Below are 26956 nucleotides of genomic sequence, written 5' to 3'. Positions count from 1 at the left end.
GTAATTTATAATAACTAATATTAATAATATTAAAACATATAAAAAATAAATATTATTTAAATAAATAATTAACATTTAAATTGATTTAATTAAAATTAATTTTAAATAATATTTAAATATTTAAATATTTAAAAAATCAGCTATTTGACTAATGTTTGCCTAAATATCTAGATTGAAACACCAGCCCAAAGTTAATAAATCTATTTCCTAAACTAACGTCAGGAATTAAAAAAAAAAATCCTTAACAAATGTTTGTCGAAATATGAAAAATATCATAAAGATTGACAATATTTGATGTTTTTGACCAGAAATTCATTTTATTATAGAGAGAATGAAGAGAAAAAAAAAAAAGGAAGAAAAAGTAAATAATAATTTTGAAAGTAAATAATAATTATTCAAACAATGAAATTATTATAAATTACAAATGGTCTATTTTATTTAGAAAAATTTTGTATGTGAAATTTTTTTCTTAAATTTAACTCAAATTATAGAAAATTTTATATAAAATTTTAATAATAATAATAATAATAATAATAATAATAATAATAATAATTGGTTTTTATTTTCAAGCCAATGCATTTGTATTATATAATTTATAAATAATTAGTTTTTATATATATTTAAATTTATAATTAATAAAATATAATTATATTAATATCAATATAACCAAAATTCCTCAATGAAGTGAAAGGCATCAACTAGTAAACTACAAAAGGCCCCAACAAAGTTAATGCTTCAAAGTTTTGTGTTATGTAAAAGTGATAATATTCGGATCGAATTGAATTAAGTTTAATTTTTTTGGATAATATAAAATATTATAAATTTTAAAATTTTGATTTAAATATAAATTTTTTTTTTAAATTTATCTTATTCAAACTGTGTTTTATTCAATTCATATGTTTTTAAATTTTGTTTTATACATATTATTTTAAAAGAATTTTTAATATATTTAATTAAATTTATATAAAATAATTATTTTTATTTTATAAAAATATAAAATATATACAAAATTAATAAAAATATATAATTTGATTCGATTTTTTTTTCTATTTTTTATATCTCAATTCACAATTTGATAGAACTTAATATATATATATAATATTCGATTTTAATTCGAATAAAAAATATCAATTTGAACCATATTGAATATTATAAATTTTAAACAAATTTTGATTTTTTTTATTTTTTTTCTTACCCCTAATGTTGTATATAATTTATTCGGGATACATGGTGACTTGCCTTGAGGTCGTGGTGGACAAAAAAGAGACAAAATTTGGGTATTGTCTTGAGTGCAAAGGGGGACTTTGAGGATCAATTGTGGACAGATTCTATCTCTTGTAGTCTTTGTTCTTTTATAGAGACTCCAAGGGGTTTCTAATTAAGGTTAGGTTAGAACAATGTTTTCTTGTACATAAATAATAATTAATTTTTTTGTCCACGTGATTTAAAAATGGAGAGCAATTGATTTATTCAAATCTAAACATTTGTGCCTTCTTAAAATTCCTTTATCATTGGATCAAGCAACGCAAAATGTTGTTAATTTAATCTTAATTAAAATTATTATAAAATCAATTATGAAATAAAATTACGACGAAATTCACCTATCAATGATCCAATGATGCCATTATTCATAATAAGCGAAAATACAGGAGAGTGATCATACTATCTTTTTGGCTTCACATTAGAATAAGGTTAGTAGTACATGCCTTTGATAGCATCAAGAACATCTTTTTGTCAGCTTCATCATATGACTATCATAGCTAAGATTAGATCAAACACAATAACTTTAATCTATTTGCAAGCAATGCTAGATCCAAAACCAAAACATGTGCAAAAGGATAAACCTTGAGGTAGTAATTATATGTAGCAAATTTACGTCAGATATCTCATCTTAAAGCAGTGAACAAAGCAACCGAAGGACTTGACGTTAGGGGTGTAATCGAGTCGAGTCGAGTCGAGTAGTGAGAAGCTCGAGTTCGACTTACAATTTGAGGTTCAATACTCGATTCGAGCTCGATCGAGTTTTATTTTTCAAGTTCGAGCTTGATTCGTGATCGAATTCGAGCTACTCGAATTCGTTCGATTAAGTTCGATTAATATGTAAAAATAAGTTCGATTCGTATACTAGATAAGAGTTCGATTATTCATGTTCAAACTCGAACTCAAACTCGGACTCGAAATATTTTATTAATTAAAATAATAAAAATATATTTAAATATAAAAACTCGATTAGGCTCGCGAGTTACTCGAGTCGGATATAAAAATACTCGAATTTGGCTCGATCGATAAGTCGAGCTACTGAGCTCGAGCTTGATTCGATAATAATCAAACCGAATTCGAGTTTTCTTCGAATCAAATCTGAGTAACTTGCGAGTACTAATGCATCATTTACACCTTTACTTGACATTATCTTCCCCTCGGTACAGGATGAATTTAGATACGACTATTGTTAACTTCGATGAAATGCAATTAAATTTCAAAAATTTATACGTAAAATCCAAACAAGAATTCAATGAGGTGCTGTTGGTTAAACGTAGCACAAATTTTTAATTAAAAATTTTAGATTAAGTGCAAAATTTTTTTTAATTACAATTAAAAATAATAATTATTATTATTTTTAATATCATCCGAGTTAATTTCATCGACCGTGTAAATAAACCCTTAGTCAAGGAATGATAACAAAAGTTGTCAACCAACGCATGAAAATTACCGAAGAAAAACAAAAGTCCCAACTTTCAAAACCCATCACAAGAAATAATGGACAAAAATAGCAAGGCCATTTCAGTAAACTCATTGCTTTCCCCTCGATCTCAACAGCTAAATCCCCCCCCAAAAAAATAAAAAAATCCCCCCAATCAAGCAAGGAATGGCTCAGAAAGAATCTGTCTCCCATAATTCTACCAAAAAAAGAAACCCAGAAAACCAGAAAAATGTTAAAGGAAGAAAAAGCACAAAAGAGAAACTACAAAGCTATTATTTTTGTTCTTCCATTAAACATTAATCGGAAAAACCAGAAAAACCCATATTTTCAATTCCCATTTCCATTCAATATTTTTTAGTTATGTGGTCATGACTTCACTACAATGACACAAATCCGAAATTCGCGGACTCGGAGCCCCGAACCCGAAAAGGAAAGAAAAAGAGGGGGAGGAGGAGCTGGCATGAGAGTGATAGTTCCTCTACAAGGTGTTGTTCAAGGACAAGGAGGCTTAGTTTTAGGCTCCGTAATCCCTTGCGCGCTCTTTTACTTTCTCCATTTCTATTTGAAGCGACATCGAAATGACCCGGATGACCAGAACGAATCGAATTCCCCGGGTCATAACCCAAGGACCCGGTCGCCATCGTCCGGCAAGTTGGCGGAGCTTCCTTGGTTGACACGTAATCTATCTCGGGCTTTGCTATCGCCGCGAAGTCCGAGTGGACGCGTCTCGGTTTCGGTTCGGGTTGATGGGATTGTGAAGGGTGCGGATTCTCCGTATTATGCGGGATTGAGGCGGGTCAAGGAGGATTCGTATGATGAACTGGGTAACCCTAATGGGGTCATCCAGCTGGGTTTAGCAGAAAACAAGGTGGGTTCTTTTTACTTTTTGTGTTTTTAACTGTTAACATGCTCTATGGTTCGGTTTTTTCTGATTTTTTTTTTCTTTTTGGTTTTTTAGTTGTCTTTGGATTTGGTTAAGGATTGGCTAGCAGAGAATGCTGAAGAAGCGATATTGGGAAATATGGGCATTAGCGGGATTGCAACTTACCAGCCTTTTGACGGATTGATGGAGTTGAAAGTGGTAAACATTGTGAAAATATTTTCAACTTAGTTTAATATTTTCACTACCAGTTTGTGAGTCGATTCTCTTGTTAGGTTTGTTTTTATTATTTGAAGTTGTATTCAAATTCCAAATGGTTGATATGATGGTAGTGAGAAAGCTAATAGTAATCACTATTAGCCTTTTAGGTGACTTTAATAAGGTTACTCTGTGCTCTAGGGACTGCTGTGTATGGCTATGGCCTATGGTTAACGGTTCTTGGTCTCTATTAATAATGGTGGCACCAAAAATTTTTTAGGGTCCTTGATCTTTGATTGTTTGGCATTCCTCAAAGGAGGATACGTATCTTTGCAGTTTATTGAGTACCTAGAAAAGATCTCTAATGGAGTATAATGCTTCTATTATGAAGAATCAAGTGAGACTGAGGTCGCAAACACCAAATATATGGATTGTAGTATTGGAGGCCTGAGCAGATTGCAGGTGCCAGGTGGCAGACACTAGACACAAGACAAGCCAAGTAAGCTTCTTAGAGAAGAGGATATAAAAGAGAAAAAAAAAGTTCATGAATATAATAAATTGAAATTATTCCCTTTTGGTTAAGTGCTACATGTTCAATTAAAAAGGGATAAATAAAAAACTATAAATCTAACTTCATCAACTCTTAATTCTTATTCAGTGATATATGTTGTTGGTAGATACAAGAACTATTCTTTCATTAAATCATGTACGTGCACTGAGATCTTGTAATTTCTGGTTTAGTTTATGTCTTAAAACAAGTGTTTTTTTTTCCCTTTTCTATCATTTATGTATCATGCACTTTGATTACTTGCAGTGTAGTGTTTGATGAAAATTAAACATATGCTGGAATACATTTATGCCCCTGATCATGAAGTAACCTCGTTGTTAGAGAAAGAAAAGGGAGAAAGATATTAACAATTAATGACAAATCTTCTTAACTTGTGCACTAGTTTTGCAGGGTATTTAAAATTTTCAGGTGATGTAATATGTTGGAAAAATACCTTTACCGGCCTAAATTTTTTTTGTAACATTTTAAATTTAACATGCATAACTTCAAGAGTTAAGATGTCTGATATTGATGTCTTGGGTCATTAGTCTCGAATCAATTCTCTACCTGCCCTTGGAAGATCCTCTCATCTAATGTTCCTTCTGGAAATGTTTTGTTTTTGTCAATAAACAGTCTCTACCTGAAACGTTTGTGTCTTGTCTTTTTACATCTTTGCAGGCTGTGGCAGGATTCATGTCTCAAGTCATGGAGAAAGCTGTTTCCTTCAACCCTTCACTGGTAGTGCTGACTGCTGGTGCGGCCCCTGCAATTGAGATTCTAGGCTTCTGGTTAGCAGATGCTGGAAATGCATTTCTTGTTCCAACACCATATTACCCTGGGTAATTTTTTTTTCCACCATTTGCAGTTTTCATTCTGGTAACCAGCTTAGCTATCCAACAAGGAACCTGAGGTTTTGAACAAAATATGCAGTTTTGACAGGGATGTAAAATGGTGAACTGGGGTGGAAATAATACACGTTCCTTGCTGAAGTGCTGACAACTTCAATTTAAGTATAGCTGCTCTTGATCGAGCATTCGACCAGGCAAGGAAACGTGGGCTGAAGGTGCGTGCGATAAAAATTTCAAACCTATCAAATCCTGTTGGCAATCTTCTAAGTCGGGAAACACTTTACAGCCTGCTAGACTTTGCCAGAGAGAAGAACATCCACATTGTCTCTTAATGAAATATTGGCTGGTTCTACCCATGGAAATGAAGAATTTGTGAGCATGGCAGAAATCATTGGCCTGGTAGATATTGACCGGAAAAGAGTCCATATAGTGTACAGTCAGTCAAAGGACCTTTCTGTTCCAGGTTTTAGGGTTGGCGTTATCTACTCTTTTAATGAGGAGGTTCTGGCTGTTGCTAAAAAATTGTCCAGGTTCTCATCCATTTCAGCTCCAACTCAGCGTTTGCTCATCTCTATGGTATCTGATACAAAATTTGTTCAAACATTCATTCGCATTAATAGGGAGAGGCTTCAAAGAATGTATGTTCAGTTTGTTGCAGGGTTGAAAAAACAGGGCATTGAGTGCATAAAGAGCGGTGGGGGTTTTTACTGTTGGGCTGGTATGAGTGGTTTAATCCGCTCTTACAGTGATAAAGGGAAACTTGAGCTTTCGGATAAGTTGTTGAATATAGCCAAGGTCAATGTAACTCCAGGTTCTTGTTGTCATTGTATTGAACCTGGATGGTTCCGCTTCTGTTTTGCCTCGTTGACAGAGAAAGATATCCCTCTAGTTATGGAACGGATTCAGAAAGTTTCTGAAACCTGTAAATTGATTAGTTGAAATGCTGTTGTGTTATGCTATGATTACAGCCAACCCTCATATTTTTTGATAGAAAGCTCTTTTATTTGACAATGAAATGATGTTGTTTTATGAGTGTTATGTTGAATTTTTTATTTCAATGATCAAATTCAATAGTGACAATTTCAATATATGAAAATGAAAAAATTATTGTCATTGTCACAAGTTAAGGACCAAAATAAGGACAGTAGAGTTGACAGACATCGCAAATGTGAATACAATTTGTAGTTAAAGATACCCTAAAGAGGAAATTTTGAAGGTCCATTCCTGATATTAAAAGAACCAAAAATAAATGAAAAAGCTATTACCTCAAGCAACATTTTCTTTCAACAATTCTGACAGTTGCAACCATAGAAATCTGATATGGAAACGCAAGTAAGAAAAGGCACTATTAAAGAGCTCTGTATCGTATTTGAAATGTTGTGATCAATTCAGTAAGCTTTTCGGCAAAATTTGCCAGCATTGTTGAATGAACAATGCTTTTGAGAGGCTTTATCTTTACATTAGAGAACACAAAAGACAATGTCTGCTTGGTGCTGCTGCCATTGATGTTAACTTAAACGGGAAGGCTTCCTACAGGTTTGATTTTCTTGAACTTACTCACCCGCTCCAAAGAACAGATGGATACACGTAAATGAATACTTTTTATTGCACAAGAATACAAATAGAGGAACAAATCAATGATGTTAATCGCAAATGAATATAAAAGAATGGTTTTTTTTTTTTTTCAGTTCTTTTTACCCTAATCACCAACTCTGCCTGCTTTGCACAACTAATCACATCCCCTACCAGCTAGACTACCATTTCTTTGAACTTTCCTCCAAAAATATACTTTAACTCTCTACATTGTCGAGCAAACTATTGCTACTTGATCACTACGATTCCATTCCATATCTGATGGACTCCAGAACTTGAACAACCTCAGCCATGCTAGGTCTTCTTGAAAGAACCTCTGATGTACGGATCTTCATATCCTGTATTAATTCATTTTCGGCGAAACCACTCAATCCATCAAAGCAAGCTGAAGCAGAGCCACTCCTCCAACAATCCTCTGACATATTCACACAAAATCACTACCTCATTTACAGTTGGACACTCTGCTTGTTTCCTCCAGTACTCCAAAGCTATACACACATTTCTCAACAACTGCATGTTTGGTTGGATGGAATTGGAATTCCATTCCAGCCATTTTCCTTTTGCCCTTTTTACTCCGTTATTTGGTTCATTTTTTTAACAAAAAATAGTAATATCATGGAATATCAATTTTTTGAAAACAATGAATAAGAATTCTTGACTTGCTCTCAAGAATTGTAATTCATGCCTCATTAGGAATTGAGAATACTATTTATTGAATAATTGTCTTTATATATTTAATTAATTTCAATTTTATCTTTACATGTTTAATTAATTTTAATTATTATGATTAATTAATAATATTTTATTTTCATAATTAAATAACATTAATATTAATATTTAATTCGATAATTAATTAATATTACTTTAATATAATAAATAATATTAAATATTAAAGTATTATGAAATTAATATTTAGTATTTGTAAATATTAAAATATTATTAAAATAATATTAAAATTTTATTAAATTAAAGTTAAAATATTATTAAAATATGATAATATATTTAAATATAATTAAGTTAAAATATTATTAAAATAATATAATATAGTAAAATATTATTAAAATGATATATTATATTAAATTATATTAAATTACAATAAAATTTGTTAAATTATTATTTTATATTATTAAATTAATATTTAATATAAAAAACATAATATATTAAAATTTTATTAAATCAATATTTAATATTAAAACATTATTAAAGATATTATTATGCATTAAAATATAAATTAATAATTAATATATTAAAATATTAAAATAGAATACAATATTAAAATATTATTAAATAAATATTTAATATTAAAATATTATTCAAAATATTCTTAAAATAATGTTATGTATTAATATTTAATTTTTATATTAAATTATTGTGATTTTTTATGCATTTTTATTAATTAATAATTTCATAATAAATTATAAAGATAAAATGATCTTTTGAACCTACTCCATCTATAGTCTTTAAACTAATCAAATATAATAATATTAATTCGTCCTTTACTAATAACGAACTTAATATTACATATCTTATTCTATTCTTCCTATTTTCATTCTCACAAAATATTAATTTCATTTTTCCTCTATTTTATTTGGCGAACCAAACGAGTCGTAAGTCTCAATCAACCACTGTCACGCCCTCCTTTTTACTCTTGCGTACCCTTATGTTCAAGATGGTTACCAGACAAACCCCTGGAAGGATCACAGTAGCAGCAAAAATGGCAACAATGGCAGTAACACTAATGACCTTGGTTTTAGCAATGTGGAAGCCGTGTCGCTTCCAGAACAGGATGTCAAAGGGGAACCACAGACCCCACGATTGTTAAAAAATGCTGATGCACCAAAGTTCTGGATGGTTTGAAGAGTAGGAATGATACCAGAGAGATAATTGTAGGAAAGATTAAAGTGTGTTAGCATATTCAAATTCCCAAGTGAAGGGGGGATTGATCCAGAGAGTGAATTCTGTGAGAGATCAAGAAATTGGATTTTTGACAAGTTCCCCAGACTAGATGGGATACTTCCATTCAAATGGTTGCCATGCAAGTCAAGAATTTCCAGATTTGACAGGTTGTAAAGGGTATCTGGAATATGTCCCTCTAGGGTATTTCCAGAAACATCCCTGAACCAACATAATACAAGTCTCTTAGAATTAATTCCAAGCAATGCTGATGAAAATCTAAAATACATAAAGCTAGCGCTTATACTGACAGTTTACGAAGAAACCTGCAATTGCTTATATCCTCAGGAATTCCACCAGCAAGGTTGAGATTATGCAAATCTAAGACCTGCAGTAACTCAATGCTGCCAAATCCAGCTGGGATTGTCCCACTTAGTGAATTATTAGCCAAGCTGATTGCCCAACGGCTTTCCAAATCCCCAATATTAATCGGTATGGTTCCAGTAAACCCGTTGAACCCCAAGTCTAAAATTTTGAGGCTTTTACAGTTTGAAATGCTTGTTGGGATCTCCCCATTCAAACTATTCCATGAAGCATCTAAAAATTTCATTGCCTCACTACAGGTTCCAATCAAAGGAATCTCACCGAAGAACCGTTATGTGAAACATTTAAATAAGTAATATTTTTAAATTTAAGAACCAATAGTGGTGCCAACCCTGTGAAAGAATTTGTGCTAAGATCCAAATATAGCAAGTTTTGGCACTTTGATATATCTTCGAGTACACTGCCACTTAATGCATTGCTACCAACAGATACATACTTCAGTACTGAGATATCGCAAATTCGAGAAGGTAATTCACCAGTAAGATTCTTGAACGAGAAATCAAACCCTTCAAGCTTACTACAATTCATAATGGACCCCGGAATGGAACCAGAGAGACTGTTATGGGAAAAACAAACATACTTTGTTTTGTAACAATTCTTAAACAAAGCAAATGGAATCACTCCAGTATAACTATTCTTTGAAAAATCGAGAAATCTGATGTTAGGTTAATCACCAATGAAATCTGGTATGGAACCTGATAAAGCATTTCAACTCACATTGATCTTCCATAATGTTTGTAACAGTGAATATTCTTGTGGGATGTTACCTAAAAATCTGTTGCCAAACAATGTCAAGACTCTGAGAGAGCTTAAAACTGACAAGGCAGCTGGCAGTTGTCCACTGAGGCTAGTGTTCCACAAAACAATCTTGTCCACAAATCCCTCTGGATTACAGAACACACCACTTAAATCTAAACAAGGGTTACCACTTGGGACCCAGGAAGTCAAGCTGTTGTAAGGATCATCAGTGATGTTTCCTTTAAATTGGAGCAAGGTTTCCTTGTCAGTTGCTGATAACAAAATGTTGAGGATTCTGTTACCAAAGGAAGCAAGAATCAGGAAGAGCAAAGCATGCGAAACAAAATATTGATGGATCCTTCTCATGCTCGAAACACGGCAGGAACACAGACAATTGAGTCTACACGTTTGGCCTTATTGAATAAAATTCAAAGGTCTGCCAATCATGCTTTTCCCATAGCAAAGCTTGTTTTTTGCACTTGTAAAAATCTCGAGTACCAAAGACAAGAAAACACATCAAAATCAAGGCCAAACACCAATATTTTTCACTCCCTTCCTCTCACAACAACTCAACAAGCTCCAAAATTTTACGGACATTTTCTCACCAAAAACAACAGAGCTACCCCTTTTAACCCACACTTTCCTCAATGAATCAAAGACTAAGAAGTCAGAACCGAAGATCTCTCCTTTTTCTTTCCGGGTTTGAGTTTAAAATCTTAAATTTTTTAGCTCTTCCAGGTATAAACAAAAGAAAGAGAGTTAAAGACGGCAAGCAAAAAAGCATAGGAGAAATTGCAACGAAAATGATGACAACTGACAAGTGAGAACAAATATGCAGAAAGGGTCTTGGCTGGAAAGGAATACAGTTGTACAGGTGAGCCAATATTTATATCTATACGGTTGCCACCAACAGAAGCTGAACCACGTGCATGTACATTTCTTTCTATCACAAAGCTCAGCTCTTTTTATTACAATACAGCCCTCTCCCTCTCTTCTCTCTCTGTCTCTCCCCTCCCATTTTTCTTTGTTCTAACTCCCAGTTTGATATAAAGAAAAAGAAGACAAGTTGAAGTTGAAAACCCCACAGTGGTCCGTGTAAGGATAGGCCTCCGGCTGTGTCTGTCTCACCAACCCATGCTACCAATTCTTATCATCACAACAAAATTATTGGCAGGGTGATAATAGAAGCATAAAATATATGTTTATAAAAAAATAAAAATTTAAGTACAACCCAAAAGAGAAGGGAGCGTCAATGAAGGAGAAAATGGTGGGTTTTTTGTTGACTGACTTGTGTTGTGCTTTTTTGTTCTTCTACTTGCATTTAATTCTTTGTTTCCGTTCTGATTGAGACCTTGAGAGGACACTCATTTGATTTTTCATTTTTATTAAATTTAGTCAGATGGGCCGTCAAAATTTATTTCCATTTCCCTTTTTTTCCCCTTTATATGCAGAAATTTTAGAAGGAAAAAAAAAAAAAGAAAAATTAAAAGTGTTTACACCGTATTTTCAGCTGGCTAACGGGAGTCTTCTCCTATCTCCGTTTATTTTTGGATAAATATTAATAAATTTTTTGAATTATTTTTTTTAAATTTTTTTAAATTTTATTATATTTAAATAAATTTTTAATTTTTAATTTGAATTTAAATAAATTTTTATTTTAAAGGAAATAATTATTATGTTAAGAAAGAAGTACAAATTAAAATTTTAAAAATTTATTTGAATATAGATTAAAAGTTAAAAATTTATTTAAATATAAATTAAAATTTAAAAATTTATTTAAATATAATAAAAATATAAAAATTTATCTGAATAAAATTATTATGTTCAAGAATTTTTTTTTTATTATTTTTGCCTTTATTTTTTGACTTTTGAAAGTTTCTGAACCCTTCTCAGAACTTGCCATGTCTCACCCTGGGTTTCTGCAGATTTCCATTTTTTTCTTTAATTTTTTATTCTCTTTTATATTTATAAAATTTTAGCACTTTAACGTTAATGGGTTTTATACTTTAATTAACTTGAGAATTTAGAGAAAAAAATTTGTTGGTGCCTTTGGCTTTTGGCTTGTGATACATGGCATTTTCATTTTGGTAGGGTCCCCAACAATGGTGTATCACTGCCTTGTGATACATGCCATTAACACTTCAAGCATTAGTGCATAGACAATGCTTGGAAAAACTTTTAACATGCCTTACTGGAATACCAGGCCAGCAGTCTCAAGCTCCATCCCCTCATTTCTCCTTCAATCTCCAGTCACTGCCATGGTAGATTGTAGGTAGAGATGTCAATTCCTCACCCCCTGGCCCCTCCCCCTCTCTCTTTTTTCTTTTTGTAGAATCATTTTTTTCTTTTAAAAAGCTCCAACAGTCTGCCCAAAAATCATAATCTTTCAATTTCAATCCTCCTTGTAGTAATATATGTATACAACAACTCTCTCAATAATGTTCAATTTCAATTTTTATTTCCTTTTCAATCTCATAAGAATAATGCTTGGCAGTGTAGTATAATTTTGTTGCTAGTGAAAATGTGATCAAGATTTGGTAATTTGGAATCTGTCTTGAGCCAGACAGTAACTTAGGAACAAGTTAAAAACTTAAAATTGTTTTTTATTTTAACTGGGATTTATTAGCTTTGTTGTTCAACATTGCCCAAAGGCTTCTTTGAATGCAAATGCTTGACAGACCACCAATTTTTATTCAGCCACAACTATTTAGAGAAGGGTTCTTAAGACTGTTGGGAAATTTAGGTGAAAAAAAATAATAATAAAGGGATCTGATCTCCATAATGTTATTTTATTTGTATGTATTTAGATGAAATGGAATTGTTTTTAGCCATGTTTTGCTTATATGCAACACAATAATGTTAGATTTCTTAAGTTACATTACATGTGGCAAAATTATCATTAATCATTGTGTTAAAAACATATCCCATCTTCCAAAAACAACATAATAATGTGTCTCAAAGACATTAATGTTCCAAAAGCCAAAAATAAAAAATTCAACATTAATGAGTGTCAATGATAGAATTGAGAGAATTTCGTTTTAGTTCGTTGTAGCAAAAGAAAAAAAACCCCACCATTGCTATGGCAATTTTAGCACTTATTTTTCTAGGCAGTAGTAAGGCTTGATTGAAAGATTTGAGTACTTAGTGAAGTCCAAGTGCTTGGGCTTTAAATCCTTGAGGTTGTTCAAAAATGAAGAAGAGAGATGCGCAGGGCACGGCAATTCTCAAAACTTGCCCCGTATCAAAGTGTAAGAATACTTCAGTGCATGAAGTTTGGGACAAACGTTTGAAAGAGAAACTCTAGTGGTTGTTTTCGATGAAACATTTTCAAACAGAGTCAGAGTTTTACTTGAATGATATTTCTACGTATTGTTGAGATCTTGAAGTTTAAGCAGACATGTGTAAACATCATTGATCCACCTTAGATACTTTGACAAAGATGGAAGGATAAGCAAACAGGAAAGAGCATCATTGTCCCATCATTTAAGGTTGAAACTGGATTTTAAAACCAGAGAAAGAGCCTCAATCTTAAATGTGAACATTTCTTTATTTAGCAAAGAGATCGCACCGAACGTTAAAACATAGAAGGAACAAACGAGAAGCATGTTCGTCTGAAATGCAATACAAAAATACAGACCAATGAACAGTTGAACACGGGAAGCACTATTCTGCCATAAAAGCAAGGATTCTGCAGAACATCATATATAACAAGTCGACAAAATGACAATGATTTATGTACACAAATGTCAGCAATTTTGCCTTCGTCCACTTCAACTTTCATAAGACAGACGTTTCTTTCATATACAAATCTCTATTATGTGTAAGAGAGACAAAGGGCAAAGAATAAAATTCATTAAATAAATGGAAGAATGAAACTGCCTTTCTATATGATGTCAGATTTTTATCTTGGTTTGGTTCCCTGTGTCACTTCTTCACATTGTTACATAGGACCATACTGTGTTCACACATTCCCTTCAATGGATAAAGTTGTTCAATAAATAAAACTTCATCCAGCCTTATATCGTGTCTCAACATGGGATAGACACCTGGCTTGGGTAGACATGTTTTCTCTCTGAACCAAGCTACAGCTTACTGCAATAGTAATTCTTCTTCTTTCTGCAATATTTTTAGCTGCCTTTTCGCATAAACTGTGAAAACAATTGTTGTCACCACTGTTAAAAGGAAACCACCAACATTTAACAAAATCTGTGGAGCTGAAAGGCCGTGCGGCTCCTGTGAAGCATCTGCCAAAGTCTGTATGAGGATCCCACTGCAATAATCAATATCTATGTTAATAAGTTTAGGAGGTATGGAAGTTATATACATTAACTACGCATGTTGGATTAAGCAATATCTATGATAGAAAGCATTATACACAAGAATGGACAGCAGAACATCCTCAAAATCATGAACCTGTAACTACGCAAAAATACATCTCATAGCCACGTGCACATGCAGATATGTTGTAATCAGTGATCATTTGCAAAATAAACACATATACATATGTAAACACAAGCTCAAGATTAAATAAATAAAAAAAAAAAAAGAGAGGGAGGAAGGGAGGGAGGGAGAGAGAAAGAGCTTACGTGTATATTGCAACAAAAATTTCTGGAACCATTCCTATCAAAGATCCCAAGATGTAAGGACCATACCGAACATGCGTTGCAACTGCACAGTAATTATATATCATATAGGGGAATGGAGAGATCCTGATTAATGTTACAGCTCTAAATTGATGAAACCAATTTCCTTCACCAGCTGCCCTAAGAATGGCAGCTTTCTTAGGATATTTATCTAACCAGCCCTACATAAAAATGGAAAAAGTTGAATATTATTGCAAAACACAGCAATAGCACACATACCCACCCCACACACTGACAGAGTCAGAGAAGGAGAGAGGATTCATTGAATAAATAAATCTTAGGATAAGAAACGCACTTGAATTCTGTGAAGGAAAAGAGACCCAATAAAGAATGGAAGTGATACGCCCGCAGCGGCTGCAGATATGATTAACAGAAATCCAAAACCATAACCAAATGTCATCCCTGCCACCCACATAGATGGTGTAGACGGTAGAAGTATTGTGGGGAATAATGCCACAGAAGCAAAGACTAGAACTGCCAGCATTGGAGTACTAAAGGTTGTCATCTCCCAATTTATTATAGGCATTAGCTCCTGCAGTCATCATGTCATCAGTGAAGTCCAGTTAGAATGTGCAAAGTTATCCTACACGAGATAAATGAACAAAGTCCACTGGTCTCCGGAAGGAAATCATGTTTTAACCTTAAGTTCCGCATGAAGATCGCGGAAAAGAAACACAAAATATCACTAACATCAACAACTTTGGGTGAAACTGCACCTCAAAAATGAATCAAACCTAAGTGGCCATTAGATATATTTCATAACTTGGTTGGAAGAATGAGGATGCATGGATAGCAGTTACACATCTTAGACACATATCCTAGGAAATGAAAAGTTAACGCTTACTCCAGTATAGAATATAGATTAGTTGACCAACAGTGCCAGTTTTCGACTAAAACCATAAAACACAAATCAATTATTCTCAATTTCTCGAAGCACAAACTATTCCCATATAAGGAATCACTAGCATGCTTTGTTGACATTACGAAGCTAAAGAAGAAAATGCACATAGAAAGTGTACTGTTGCGGCAGGAAGGAATGTTAGGGATACATATGGATAGACAGAATCAAACGATAATACAGATCTTTGTCAGCAAGCAGTGAAATATATAAAATGAAATTCAAAGATAATAACATAAGCTGGATTGGGAACATGCCATTAGGAAAAGAGTTCCCTGCATATAATCATCATGTAGCCTGATGAATTTTTCTAACTTAAAAGATAAAAGCATGAACATTCAACCTTGACAATGTACACATTCTCACTAAATATCGTGCTTAATCAATAATAATATCAACTGAACCAATGGAGAAGGTTTCAGCCCATTTTAAGAACAAATCAGCAATGACCGCCAAAACATATAATGATAAAAAACACGATTATTCATCAGACCATATGCAGAAATTACAGAACAATATCATATCCAACAAATGTACAAGAACCACTAACCCCATACTAACCCTTAAAGACATTGCAATTAGCAAATTGAAAAAAGGGTGCAAAACCCAAGTTGAGAAAAGGGAAAGAAACTCATCCTCGATTCCAATCGACAGTTTAATACCATGCAATCACTAAAACCCACAAAAAAAAAAAAAAAACCCAAAATTCAACCACGAATAAAAAAAATTCAACAAAGGCATGAAATTGAGGGGAAAAAAGAACCAACCTTGTCCATGAAAAATGGGCCAATCCATTTGAGGAAAACAGCAGCCAATAACCCTATAAAGGTAAATAAAATTCCCAATTTGATCCAATACCAAGTAGACCTTCTCCATATAGAAGAAAAAGCTGTCTCCTTTAACAACAAATCTCTCTCTTCTGCTTCACATTCTTCTAATAATCTCTGACTCAAGTTCTCCCCTTTGCCGTAAACATCATCATCATCATCACCCTCAACTCTTAGGTTCAGCTCTGGTACCACCTCTACTCCCTCATCATTATTATTATCATCATAAAAAGTCATTGGATTTCAGAAAAAGAACCCTAATTTCCTGTTTGGTTCCTGAGAATATTAGAGAAGGAAAATGTGAGGGAGGGGTGATAGATGAGAAGAGAAGGTCAAGAAGGAATTGGTAGATGAATTGAAAGCAAAGAAGAGAATCAATTTAGTAAAGGAGAAGAAATGTCTGTTCTTTGGTTTTTGATTAATTTAAAAAACCCAAATATTATTTATTTTCTTTCTCATTGGTCAATTTGGGAATTTTTCTGTTGTTAAGGTACTGAAAATTACTATGCTACCATTGGAAGCAACGGTGTCGTTTAAAAGTTTAGGACACGCGGCGAAATGATGTTGCTTGGACTAACAGGTTTGGTACACGTTGATGACACTGAGGAACTGAGTGTTTCAGTGAGTTTGGTCTTGAGATGTCAACACGGGAATTGTCTCACTCACTCTACGAATGTATCGGTTCGTTTGATTTTTCATTGAAATATTCAAAATGGGAATTATATTATATTATTTTTTAAATTAAACTAACATTTTTAATTTAAAAAATTAATACATCAAAATTAATTTAATCAATTTAGTTAATTTTTTAATTAATCAAATAACAAAATATATTATATTAAATTTTATTTTAAAATTTTATTTTTCATATATAAAATAAATTAAATAAAATTAAGGATGGCATCGGATCGGATTCGGGACAGGTTTTACTCGTCACGAACCCGATCCGACTTTATGCTTTAACATACTCGAATCTGATCCTACCCGATTTTTTAATACCCGACTCGATACTATGTAAATCGTACCCGATCAGATCCGAAATTAATAAAATATTATTTTTTAAATATAAATATTTAAAAATATCATTATATAAATATATATAAATAAATAAATAATTAATTAATTAATAATTTTTTTATATAATATCAGATCGGGTCAGGTCGAGTTTTAGGCATACCCGACCCGACCCCGATTATTCTCTAACTATACCCGACCCGATCCGAAAATCGAAATTAAAAAAAAAAAAAATCCGACCCTATGAGATCGGGTCGGGTCGGAACCCGTCGAGGACGGGGTTCATTGCCATTCTTAAATAAAATTATCTAATAAAAACATTCAAATATTAAAATATTAAATTAAAAATTTTAGAACTTAAAATAAAATAAACAATTTCATATATTTTTATTTTTAATTATATATATTTTTTATAATATTTTGATTAATTTTAGTTAATTTGATTAATTCAATTTTTTAATTGAATTAAATAAAAAAATTTTAAAAAATTTAAATATTAATCAAAATTAATTAATTAATTAAATTAAATCAATTCAACCCATTTATTTGATTAAAACCGAAAAAACCCGTGACACACTCCATTCCTTTTTTTTCCCTTTAAAATGTGGTTAAAAGCTAGAGGCCAAAAACCAATTCGAGGACAAATGGAAAAAGGACTTGTTCTAACAGTGACATTATGGTGAGCCATATTCGGAGGACGGTGCAATTACAAGTGGACACCTGTGACGGCAAGAACCGGCTGCCCACAATAGGATAATTCTTCTCCTATGATTGAATAATTGTAGACAAACCACTATGACAGCATAGCCTTATCTGACAGATTGGCATCAGAACTGGGCAACTGGCTATTGCAGTAAGCCTTCTATGAGAGCCAAAAGCTGAAGGGAAAAATTAAAACCCAATTGGACACTGATTCATGTATGTCGGCAAAGCACTTTTAGATGTAATCAGTTTCTTTCCAGTAAATTTAAGCCATTCAACTATCCTGGCAAGCTGCAAAGGCCCTAATGTTAAAATTTGTTGGCTTCTGGTCAATTCTATTTGGATAATTGAATTTGTTCCATTACCAAAGAAACAGGAAAACCTGCTACTGATAAACTGAATACGACCAAAAGAAGCTAACGAGAGCTGCCATTGCTTGTGTATATCAAAAATAGAGGGAAAGGAATTGTGGGCTGTTTAAGCATATGGCAGAGGGTCCAGCACAAGTAATGAACCTTATCAAGGATGCTGTCAGGAGGAGATTATATGATTTAAGTCAAATTACTGCAGATATAGTTAGCAAAGATTCGTGTGATACTTCGAATCTTAATGCTGCTATCTTAGAATAAGTTCTTATTGAATGATATTCTTTGATTCTCTGTAAAGATTATGGAACTCTTTTATTGTAGGAGAATTCTCTAAATAAAAAAAAAAAAAAGAAACCTTACTGTTGTTTATACTTATATAGTCGTGGTTTGTACAAATGTTTGATTTTTGAAATTCTTACTGCTTTATATGTTTTTTTAAGAAAAACGAATTTGAACGCCATATTTGAATTTCATGTAAATTGTTGAATCACTACTTTTAATATTATTTTCCTTAGTTTTTCGGGTTTTCTTTTTTTTTTTTTTTATGTTTTTCAAGATTTGAAGGGTTTTAGTTAAGATCTGTCCACCCATATTTAAAAAACCAAACGAAATAAAGACAAAATCAAAGAACAAGATTTTCTCCGTAATTAGAAGTAATCTAGTGATTAATAGTATAATAGTATAGGGATTGGATTATTAATTGTTCTTTCCTTTTCGCCTTTGCGCCGGCACAGATGTCAGTGTTTCGTACGCTACTTTCCAATACGGTTTTAAGAACACAGAAAAGGGCAAATGGCCTGAAAAACACTTTCATTTTTGAAAAGGAAAAAAAAAATCCATACATAAAAACAAACATGAGTTCAACCACTGGTCAGTTCTTGATCCAGCGCCCACGATTCAATCATGTTTACTTGCAAAACAATAGCTTTCATTTACCAAAACAAGTTCTGTTCCCAGTTTTGCCACTAATTTCCAATTTTCCTGGTCCTGTCAGCTCCATTTCTCAGTGTAAGTTTTCTTCTTGTTGACCACTAATTCTTTTTTTTTTTTTTATCATTTAATCTTCTGGGTTTCTGGGTTGGGGTTTAAAAGCCTTTCCTTTTCATTATTTGTGTGCGTGTCTGGGTTCTTTTTTGCAGTTGGGAGCTCTGAAATTTTGGTGTGTAAATGTGCATCACAAAAGTTTTCAGGTTCTTTTGAAACGGATCCAGATCAGGAATATGGCCCTGAACAAAATCAGGTACTCATGTTTTTGTATATAATAGTGTTGAAAAAACTGAGCTAAACTGAACTTCCTTACGGTTGGATAGTTATGTTTGGTTCAAAGAGTAATCTCGCTTTTCTATTTGCTATAATATTACTATATGTTACCTAATACTCAAAGGTCAAAACTTTATAAAGGGGGTTTGATACCCAAATCCTAAATTTGATAACTTTTATCCTTTTATATTTAAGTATGGGTTTTCTTTAAAACGGTGCTTGAAGTTAAAAAGTTGTGATGTATTTCCTTGTAGACATTGCCATTATCAATTAATTTGGGGCAAAATTGATAGTAGTTCTTATATATGTCATTTCAGATGGTTAAACAAAAGAAGGCTTCTATATTGGAGATTTTGAAGCAATCAAATTCCATCCTGCCTCATGTAGTCCTTGCTAGTACGATTTTGGCTCTTGTCTATCCGCCGTCGTTCACATGGTTTACCAGCAGGTCATTTTTTAGCTGATTCTTTCTATAAATTTGTTGTCAACACTACTCATTTTCACGCTTTTGTTTTTAATGACAAATAGATTGCAAACTGCGAGTTTTCATGCTCAGTTTAAGCCATTCCTTTCAAATCAGGATTGGTTCATTTATTCCTTTTTTCTTATTTATATGTAGGATCCCTTACAACCTTTTCTTTTTAAATGCTATTTAAATTAGGGGCAACTTTTGAGGCCAGAACCTAAAGCAAGTGATAAACCAATACAGTTTATGCAACAATAAAAGTTCCACTATATGATGGAGGACTGACCTTTGGTTATGCTTTTGTTATTTGATCTCTTTCTAGGTACTATGCCCCTGCATTAGGATTTTTGATGTTTGCTGTGGGGGTTAATTCCAGTGAGAAGGATTTTATTGAAGCATTCAAAAGGCCAGATGCTATTTTTGCTGGGTATGTTGGTCAATTTGTTGTGAAGCCTCTACTTGGATATATTTTTGGAATGATTGCTGTGACAGTGTTTGGTCTTCCTACTCCTTTAGGTGGGTGTATGTTTGTCTTTGTGGTCAATGCTACCAAAGATTAGTTCTGTGTATCTTGCCTTCAAATGGAGAATCTATGCTGACAGAATGTGGATCAATGGATCAGGTGCAGGGATTATGTTGGTATCCTGTGTCAGTGGTGCCCAGCTCTCAAATTATGCTACCTTTCTGACAGATCCACCACTAGCTCCCTTAAGCATTGTTATGACATCATTATCTACTGCCACTGCTGTGTTTGTTACACCAATGTTGTCTCTCCTGCTTATTGGAAAAAGACTGCCTGTTGATGTCATGGGAATGGTCTCTAGCATTCTGCAGATTGTTATTGCACCGATTGCAGCAGGGTTGCTTCTGAATCGGTGATACTCTAACCCCGGATAAGTATGTAAACTTGATGATATCTTTCAGGAAGTTCTTATCCAACTAATGTGTCTGCAGGTTGTTCCCTCATCTTTGTGAAGCCATCAGGCCATTTTTGCCTCCGCTTTCTGTACTTGATACAGCTTTCTGTGTTGGAGCGCCACTTGCTATCAACATTAATTCGGTTTTGTCTCCTTTTGGTTTAACTGTTTCATTGCTTGTTGTTGCATTCCATTTATCAGCGTTCATTGCTGGTTATTTCCTTAGTGGTTCTGTCTTCCATAAGGCACCTGATGTGAAAGCATTGCAAAGAACTCTATCCTTCGAGACAGGTGAGAACCTTTTCTTCTTTTCCCTTTTGTTGTTAGTTTGCAAATATTACAGATGTTTCCTTTTGCAGGAATGCAAAGCAGTCTTCTGGCACTTGCACTTGCTAATAGGTTCTTCCAAGATCCACTTGTCGGTGTGCCTCCAGCTCTCTCTGTAAGTCAATTTGTATCTTTTCCCTTTGTTGTTTCTGATTACCCATTCGAAAAGGAATGAAAAGCTTAAGGTAACTTTTCTTCCAATGTCGATTGAAAATGAGTACTTTACATAAGAGACTGTTAAAAGGGCCTTTTTTTTGCATCTAAAGATGGAAGTATTTGCTTTTGCTAGTGTGGTTTCTGATATGTTGATGCCTTATTCATAATGATGAACAAACTTGTTTCAATTCTCTACATTCCATATCCCACATCTTTGCAACGTTTTTCTTCTTATTTCAAAGTTCCAAATAGTTAGTTCTGTTGAAGACGAATTGCTTGTAACTGAATCCTTAATCATCTATTTTTTGGGATTTGCAGACAGTAATCATGTCTTTGATGGGCTTCTCTCTGGTCATGCTTTGGGCAAAGAAAAATGAATAATCAGAAGAGTTCATTTGGCAATGATTTGTCAATCCTTTGTCACATGATGCATAAATTTTTTCTGCAAACAAGTTGAAAAATGGGATCATTGTAGGGCAGATGTAGGGCACCCCCTGAATCCCTGATCATCTGCAGAGAATAGATTTCCTTCCTGACAAGTAGAGAATTTGAAATTTTCCCTTGTTTCTTTAATGTTGTGCTGAATCATATTTATACAAAGGGCATTGATAACTTAATAGGTGATTTGGGGTACCATGCTCCTCGCTTAGGTCATTAAGGAGTGATTACCAAGTAATAGACAGCATGGTTCCCCAGAGCTGATTACAACAACAGCCATAATATTATCTTTTCCAGAAGGCTAAAGGGTGTAAAAAGTCCCTAAATTATAATTAAAAAATTATCTGAGCTTTTATTTTTTTATTGCAATTAATTAATTTTTTCAATATTTATTTGTTTCAAATTAAACCCTTATTTGGATGGAAAATTTAATACCATTATATTTTTTTTCAATCAAGATAAAATTTCATGTGATATATAAAATTTATGATGCGACATAATTAATATACATATAAATTAAATAAAATAATTTTCTTTATTTTCTCTCTCTTTCTAAGATCTTTTTAAGGGTTTAATTGAGATATTGATTTAATTTTATCATATGATTAAACTTTATCTAATTAAGGGTTCAATTGATTTTTAAAAAAAAATGATTGATTACAATAAAATATTAAAAATTTAAATGATTATTGAATTATAATTTAAATTAAGAATTTTTTATCCTTTAGCCTTTACAGGAAGGACTTGGCAGGCTGGAGGCTTCCCATTGGTGACGGTAGCATATTTTCACCAGGGAAAAACATTGTACTATCTAAACGGAGAGCATTTTTCTCTCATTCTTGTTTGGGAAAGACTAGAAGCAGCCTGAGAGTCAAATGTTATCATGTTTTGAGCTGTGTCTATAATAAAAAAGCCTCTCCTTTGCTGTGTCTGGTCAGTTTGTCAACAGACTGGTTTGACTTGAGCCTCTTTTGTTAGAGTTGAATTACAAATTCTTAAAAGGAAAAAAAAAAAAAAGACTCAGTTAACATGTGACAGCTATTGTCAATATCTTTATCTTGCTTTCTGAGTTATTTTTGTTCTGTAATATGATTTTCTTGTCTAACTATAATTTCTGATTTGACTGATGTGCTACATTAACTTGAGATTTCTTTAAAGAATGTTAAATTGAAATCATGAGCTTTTGACATAAAAAGCAATTCAAGGACAATAAGGAGAGACAAAGATGCCAGATCAAGAAAACAATGGGTGTTGAGCAAATAAGGATGCTAAAGGGCTTAAGGCCTTACGTTTGAAGCAGTGTCCCCAAAGATTTAAACTAAAGGATCTATGAATGATGGTTGAGTGGTGAGCCTTTGTTGGTTGGAGGGAGCCTTTATGTGTATTATGAATCATCTTATTGGTGCAGTTGATACCAACAAAATTGAAATTTTCCAGAAACACAGCCCCTTGAAGCTCCCACCACCCAATTAAAAAGAAAAAAGAAAAAACAAAACAGCTGTTTGGAATGGGTTTATTGACTGATATTTCTTTCTTTTAATCAGTAAATCCTCGTTCAAAGATCAATAACCCAAATGCTTTCCTTCCCCCTCTAATGTATGATCAGCAAACTTTCCACTATCAGAGTAAGCTTAATTTCTATGCCAAAAGCAATCTGCGTGAATCGAAAATTGTGGTCAAACCATTCTGATGCTACTCTCAATAACAATTTCATGGCCAAAGAATAGGTTTAAATGATGATCATATGAAACTGATACGTATTCAGAAGAATTTGCTTCTTAAATTTGGATTGATCCCATGAAGGGAAACGTTCATGGAACTGCATTACTCGTTCCATCTACCAAATCAACCTAACCTGTAGAAACAAATAACTAAAATCTCTGACTTTATTATCTGACATGATTCCTTGCTGAAAAAGGCAAACTAGTATAAACAGACTTTTGCTGAAACATTGAAATTCCATCATTTATCTTAATTAGGAGTTCAGGCAAAACATGATGCTACAAAATTCCATATTGCTAACATACATCATAAAGAAAAGGGAATATATATATATATATATATATAAATATATAGAAGGGTGCAGATGATTTTTTCTTAAACTTCGTCAGTGTTTTTGCAGGAGAGCCAATAGGGTGCTGGAAAAGCGATCCAAATGAGGAAACTTCTTCTGAAACTCAGACATTAAGGCTAAGTTTTCTTGATGGAGAAGATTTGCTTTCTTCCTTAACTTTTCATTCTCTTCAATAATACTTTGGTTCTCCAAGTAGAGCTTCAAGTTCATTAGTTCCATGTCTTTCTCCAAATTTTCTTCGCATCGTTTCCTGCATATGTAAAAATTTGTTTGCATTAACAGGAAACATCAAACATATACGCACACAACTCTCAAAAATTAGTAGGTGAAACATATGTATACCTGGAAAGCCTGTAAATTTGAACTTTAGATTGTTTTGGTCTATGCCTTCTCTTTGAATTAGAAGCATAGATGGGATGAGATGGGCTCCAAGCCATGTTGTTACACATCCTTTTATGATTTCTTTATATTTGGAGTAGTAGAAACGATAAAATGAATGAAAACAAGGTCATAAAGAAGATGGTGATGGTGGAAAAGGAATGAGGGGAACTTGAGAGAAAGGAGGGATATAAGCTCCTATTTATAAATATAGTTGGGCTGTGGTGTTCGTGGTCACTTTCACCATGTGGTGGGCTGGTGCCTATGTAATGTAAATGAGAGAAAGGGAGAAAAGAGGGATTTCTCCTCAGTTGTAATGATGGCAAGTGGACTCATGATTGCAAAGATAAGCAACCCAAATATTGATCAATGAACAAGAAAAACCCCATGGCAAGGTCTATGCCTCCTCGTCCCTCTCCAGCGTCAACTCCACTGATAACTTTTGTTACGATGTAAAACAAAGTTAAAACTCTATCATTCTGCCAATTGCAAGTAGTTTTATTAGCTATGGAAGTGTTGATAAGTAGAGTACTACTAGTTTTGTATATTTGGATTGCAAATATTTGCAGTGAAAGTCAGGTTGGATATGGTGTAGATGGTTAAGCTAATTACAAGTGGCTTCATGGCATCACCTTGCTGCCGTAGGGACCCAGCTTGAGAATTGTTAAAGCTAATGGGTTAGAGGTTTTTGTGGACCATTAGAAGGAGGAAGGTGGAATGGCATCTTCAATTTCGTGCGTCCTCTCCCACTTTTTATTTTCTCATGATACTTGGTTTGAACTTTGAACGCAGATATCTAAGAGTCAAACCTCATATTGAAGGCCTGATAAAAGAAAACCCCCCATCACCTTTTAATTTTCTGATCAACATTTCATGACAGATGATAATGATGATAATATTTCTGTGTATGGATTTAGGTATTCATACAATTAACAATACCTAGGGATGATTTGGTGTATTTCCTTTTTTATGTGATGGTTTGGTAGAATTACAAGCATATAGTGATGGATATAGTTGAGACTGCTTGAGAATGTTATAAATATATATAGTTACAATGAAATAGGAAGAGGGTTGTCATTCTCTTATACAATGCCTTGGTAGACTTTCTGCTATTTGGCAATTATTATCACATTAACCGACCACTCTTGAGATTTATGATCAAGATCGATGACACATCGATTCTTTTGACTTATGCTGCTGCTTAATCATATATAGTTGGTGAATTCAGCTTGCTATATATATATATATATTAGCAAATCAGTCTTCTTCACATGTGCTCATTTGCAACTCATTGATAGATAATCAAAGACCCACTAACCAATGGATCTCACCAGAAATTAATTTTCATTTGGTGAAAAACCCCAAGGAGAGATTGCATCATTCCCCTATTGTTATATGTTTTTAGGTAGGGAAATGGATGGAAAAACCCATTCACTTGCATTACACGTGTCACTGAAACTAGTCTATATAAATTGAAATGGAAATGGAAATGGAAGTATATTGGATTACAAGTATTGGGAGAAAGAGTCACAATGATTAAATTTTGAACTATTAGAAGGTTGAGAGGCAAGTGAAGTGATGAGAGTACTAGACATACTCAGAACTTCACTTATATCTTCTTTTACTACAAGTACCAAACATGGTGATGAATGTGAGGCAACAGATATTTCAGGATCAGATTCAGATATAATAGTCAACAATAAAATGAATGTGCATTATCTTCCTTCTTTTCTTCTCTTATTATTCTTCTTCCTCTTCAAGTGCCCTGCCTGAAAGATTGTACACTCCATTGTTTTTGACGTGTTAGATCTCACACATGAATCAATCATGGTGGCCGCCTATTAATCCCACGTATATGGGTCCAGCCTCTCGCCTTCCATCCTCATTCATCATCCATTCTCATCAAGTGCGTGTCAAATCCATCCAAAACAGAAACACTTGCACACCCCAACTCTCTCTCTCTCTCTCTCTCTCTCTCTCTGCTGTTGCACTGCAATCGATTGCACTCTTCCATATTGGTGCATGCACATTCATCATCATCTCTTCAAGCCAAGCCACATTATCATCTAACATCATGGCCATTTTGATACTTAAACATTTTGGGGTGCGTCTTATTTGTCAACTTGTATATTATGATATATTCTTGTGAAAAATGTTATGTAATCCTTTCGTCTACATACGCTATGCGTTCGTCAGATCAGTGGCTTCAACAAAGGGATATCAAGGTATATGTAAAACTATTTTTGTTTGATGGTTAAAATCTTCTTCTGACTGAAAAATCAGATGAAAAGATTTTGTTGTATCAGCATCATATACACCTGATATAGGAGGTTGACAGGGAAGAAGGAGGGATACGTAATGATGGCTATCTGCCTACGTAATCTCCATTATCAGAGCTCTCCTGCATAAGGGTCAGGAACATTAGAGATTGGTATTTACAAAGCACAAGCACATCTAAATTTGATAATGACAAATTATGGAGATGCTGAAAACTTGAATGTTTTGCCCAAATTATTGCTCTCAACTTTTGTAATTGCATTGCTTCAGTCAAAGAAAACTGGATTGCTATTATTATGCGCTTTCCCTGATATTTTTAAAAGAAAAATTAATAGAAACTAGAAACTATTGATATCCAATTCAAAGACACCAAAGATATAAATAAAATTGAGGAAATATACATAGTTCTTAAGAGTTGCAAACTTGAAT

The 26956-nt window shown here is 33.3% G+C and overlaps 3 protein-coding genes and 2 pseudogenes across 4 annotated transcripts; 2 read left to right on the top strand and 3 right to left on the bottom strand.

Moving 5' to 3' along the window:
• The first annotated feature begins 2833 nt into the window (after positions 1–2833).
• On the top strand, positions 2834–6203 carry LOC111305842 (putative aminotransferase ACS10; annotated as a pseudogene). Its single transcript, XR_016344999.1, has 4 exons — positions 2834–3569; positions 3660–3782; positions 5005–5165; positions 5257–6203. The product of XR_016344999.1 is annotated as a putative aminotransferase ACS10 (transcript).
• A 2096-nt stretch (positions 6204–8299) lies between these two features.
• On the bottom strand, positions 8300–11446 carry LOC111302373 (uncharacterized; annotated as a pseudogene).
• Positions 11447–13451: 2005 nt separating this feature from the next.
• LOC111305832 (uncharacterized) lies at positions 13452–16610 on the bottom strand. The gene is made up of 4 exons (XM_022903701.2): positions 16091–16610; positions 14721–14957; positions 14369–14586; positions 13452–14052 (listed from the first exon to the last, which is right to left on the bottom strand). The coding sequence occupies exons 1-4, from the start codon at positions 16385–16387 to the stop codon at positions 13872–13874; spliced, it is 933 nt and encodes a 310-aa protein (XP_022759436.1). The 5' UTR covers positions 16388–16610; the 3' UTR covers positions 13452–13871.
• A 2025-nt stretch (positions 16611–18635) lies between these two features.
• LOC111305827 (putative sodium/metabolite cotransporter BASS6, chloroplastic) lies at positions 18636–22167 on the top strand. The gene is made up of 8 exons (XM_022903680.2): positions 18636–19242; positions 19374–19474; positions 19812–19942; positions 20283–20476; positions 20583–20835; positions 20915–21168; positions 21237–21319; positions 21679–22167. The coding sequence occupies exons 1-8, from the start codon at positions 18969–18971 to the stop codon at positions 21739–21741; spliced, it is 1353 nt and encodes a 450-aa protein (XP_022759415.2). The 5' UTR covers positions 18636–18968; the 3' UTR covers positions 21742–22167.
• A 1598-nt stretch (positions 22168–23765) lies between these two features.
• On the bottom strand, positions 23766–24430 carry LOC111315466 (protein LITTLE ZIPPER 1-like). The gene is made up of 2 exons (XM_089765455.1): positions 24215–24430; positions 23766–24122 (listed from the first exon to the last, which is right to left on the bottom strand). Exons 1-2 carry the CDS (start codon positions 24319–24321, stop codon positions 23906–23908), a joined length of 324 nt encoding a protein of 107 aa, XP_089621581.1. The 5' UTR covers positions 24322–24430; the 3' UTR covers positions 23766–23905.
• Positions 24431–26956: the final 2526 nt, after the last annotated feature.

Source organism: Durio zibethinus, chromosome 9, assembly GCF_047325235.1.
Source record: "Durio zibethinus cultivar Kanyao isolate XHJ-2024 chromosome 9, ASM4732523v1, whole genome shotgun sequence".
Taxonomy (NCBI): Eukaryota; Viridiplantae; Streptophyta; class Magnoliopsida; order Malvales; family Malvaceae; genus Durio; species Durio zibethinus.
Note: the sequence above shows the minus strand (reverse complement) of the source record. Positions and strands in the feature narration are given on the sequence as shown.

Bases quoted from the DNA above. Each gene is read 5' to 3' on its own strand.
- LOC111305832 (XM_022903701.2), bottom strand. From the start codon at position 16,387: ATGACTTTTTATGATGATAATAATAATGATGAGGGAGTAGAGGTGGTA. The intron at 14,958-16,090 runs GTTGGTTCTTTT...TGATGACTGCAG, and splicing joins GCCCATTTTTCATGGACAAG to GAGCTAATGCCTATAATAAA. The intron at 14,587-14,720 runs GTGCGTTTCTTA...ATTTTTATGTAG, and splicing joins TTTTCCTTCACAGAATTCAA to GGCTGGTTAGATAAATATCC.
- LOC111305827 (XM_022903680.2), top strand. From the start codon at position 18,969: ATGTCAGTGTTTCGTACGCTACTTTCCAATACGGTTTTAAGAACACAG. The intron at 19,475-19,811 runs GTACTCATGTTT...ATGTCATTTCAG, and splicing joins ATGGCCCTGAACAAAATCAG to ATGGTTAAACAAAAGAAGGC. The intron at 21,169-21,236 runs GTGAGAACCTTT...TTCCTTTTGCAG, and splicing joins AACTCTATCCTTCGAGACAG to GAATGCAAAGCAGTCTTCTG.
- LOC111315466 (XM_089765455.1), bottom strand. From the start codon at position 24,321: ATGTGTAACAACATGGCTTGGAGCCCATCTCATCCCATCTATGCTTCT. The intron at 24,123-24,214 runs GTATACATATGT...TTACATATGCAG, and splicing joins CAAATTTACAGGCTTTCCAG to GAAACGATGCGAAGAAAATT.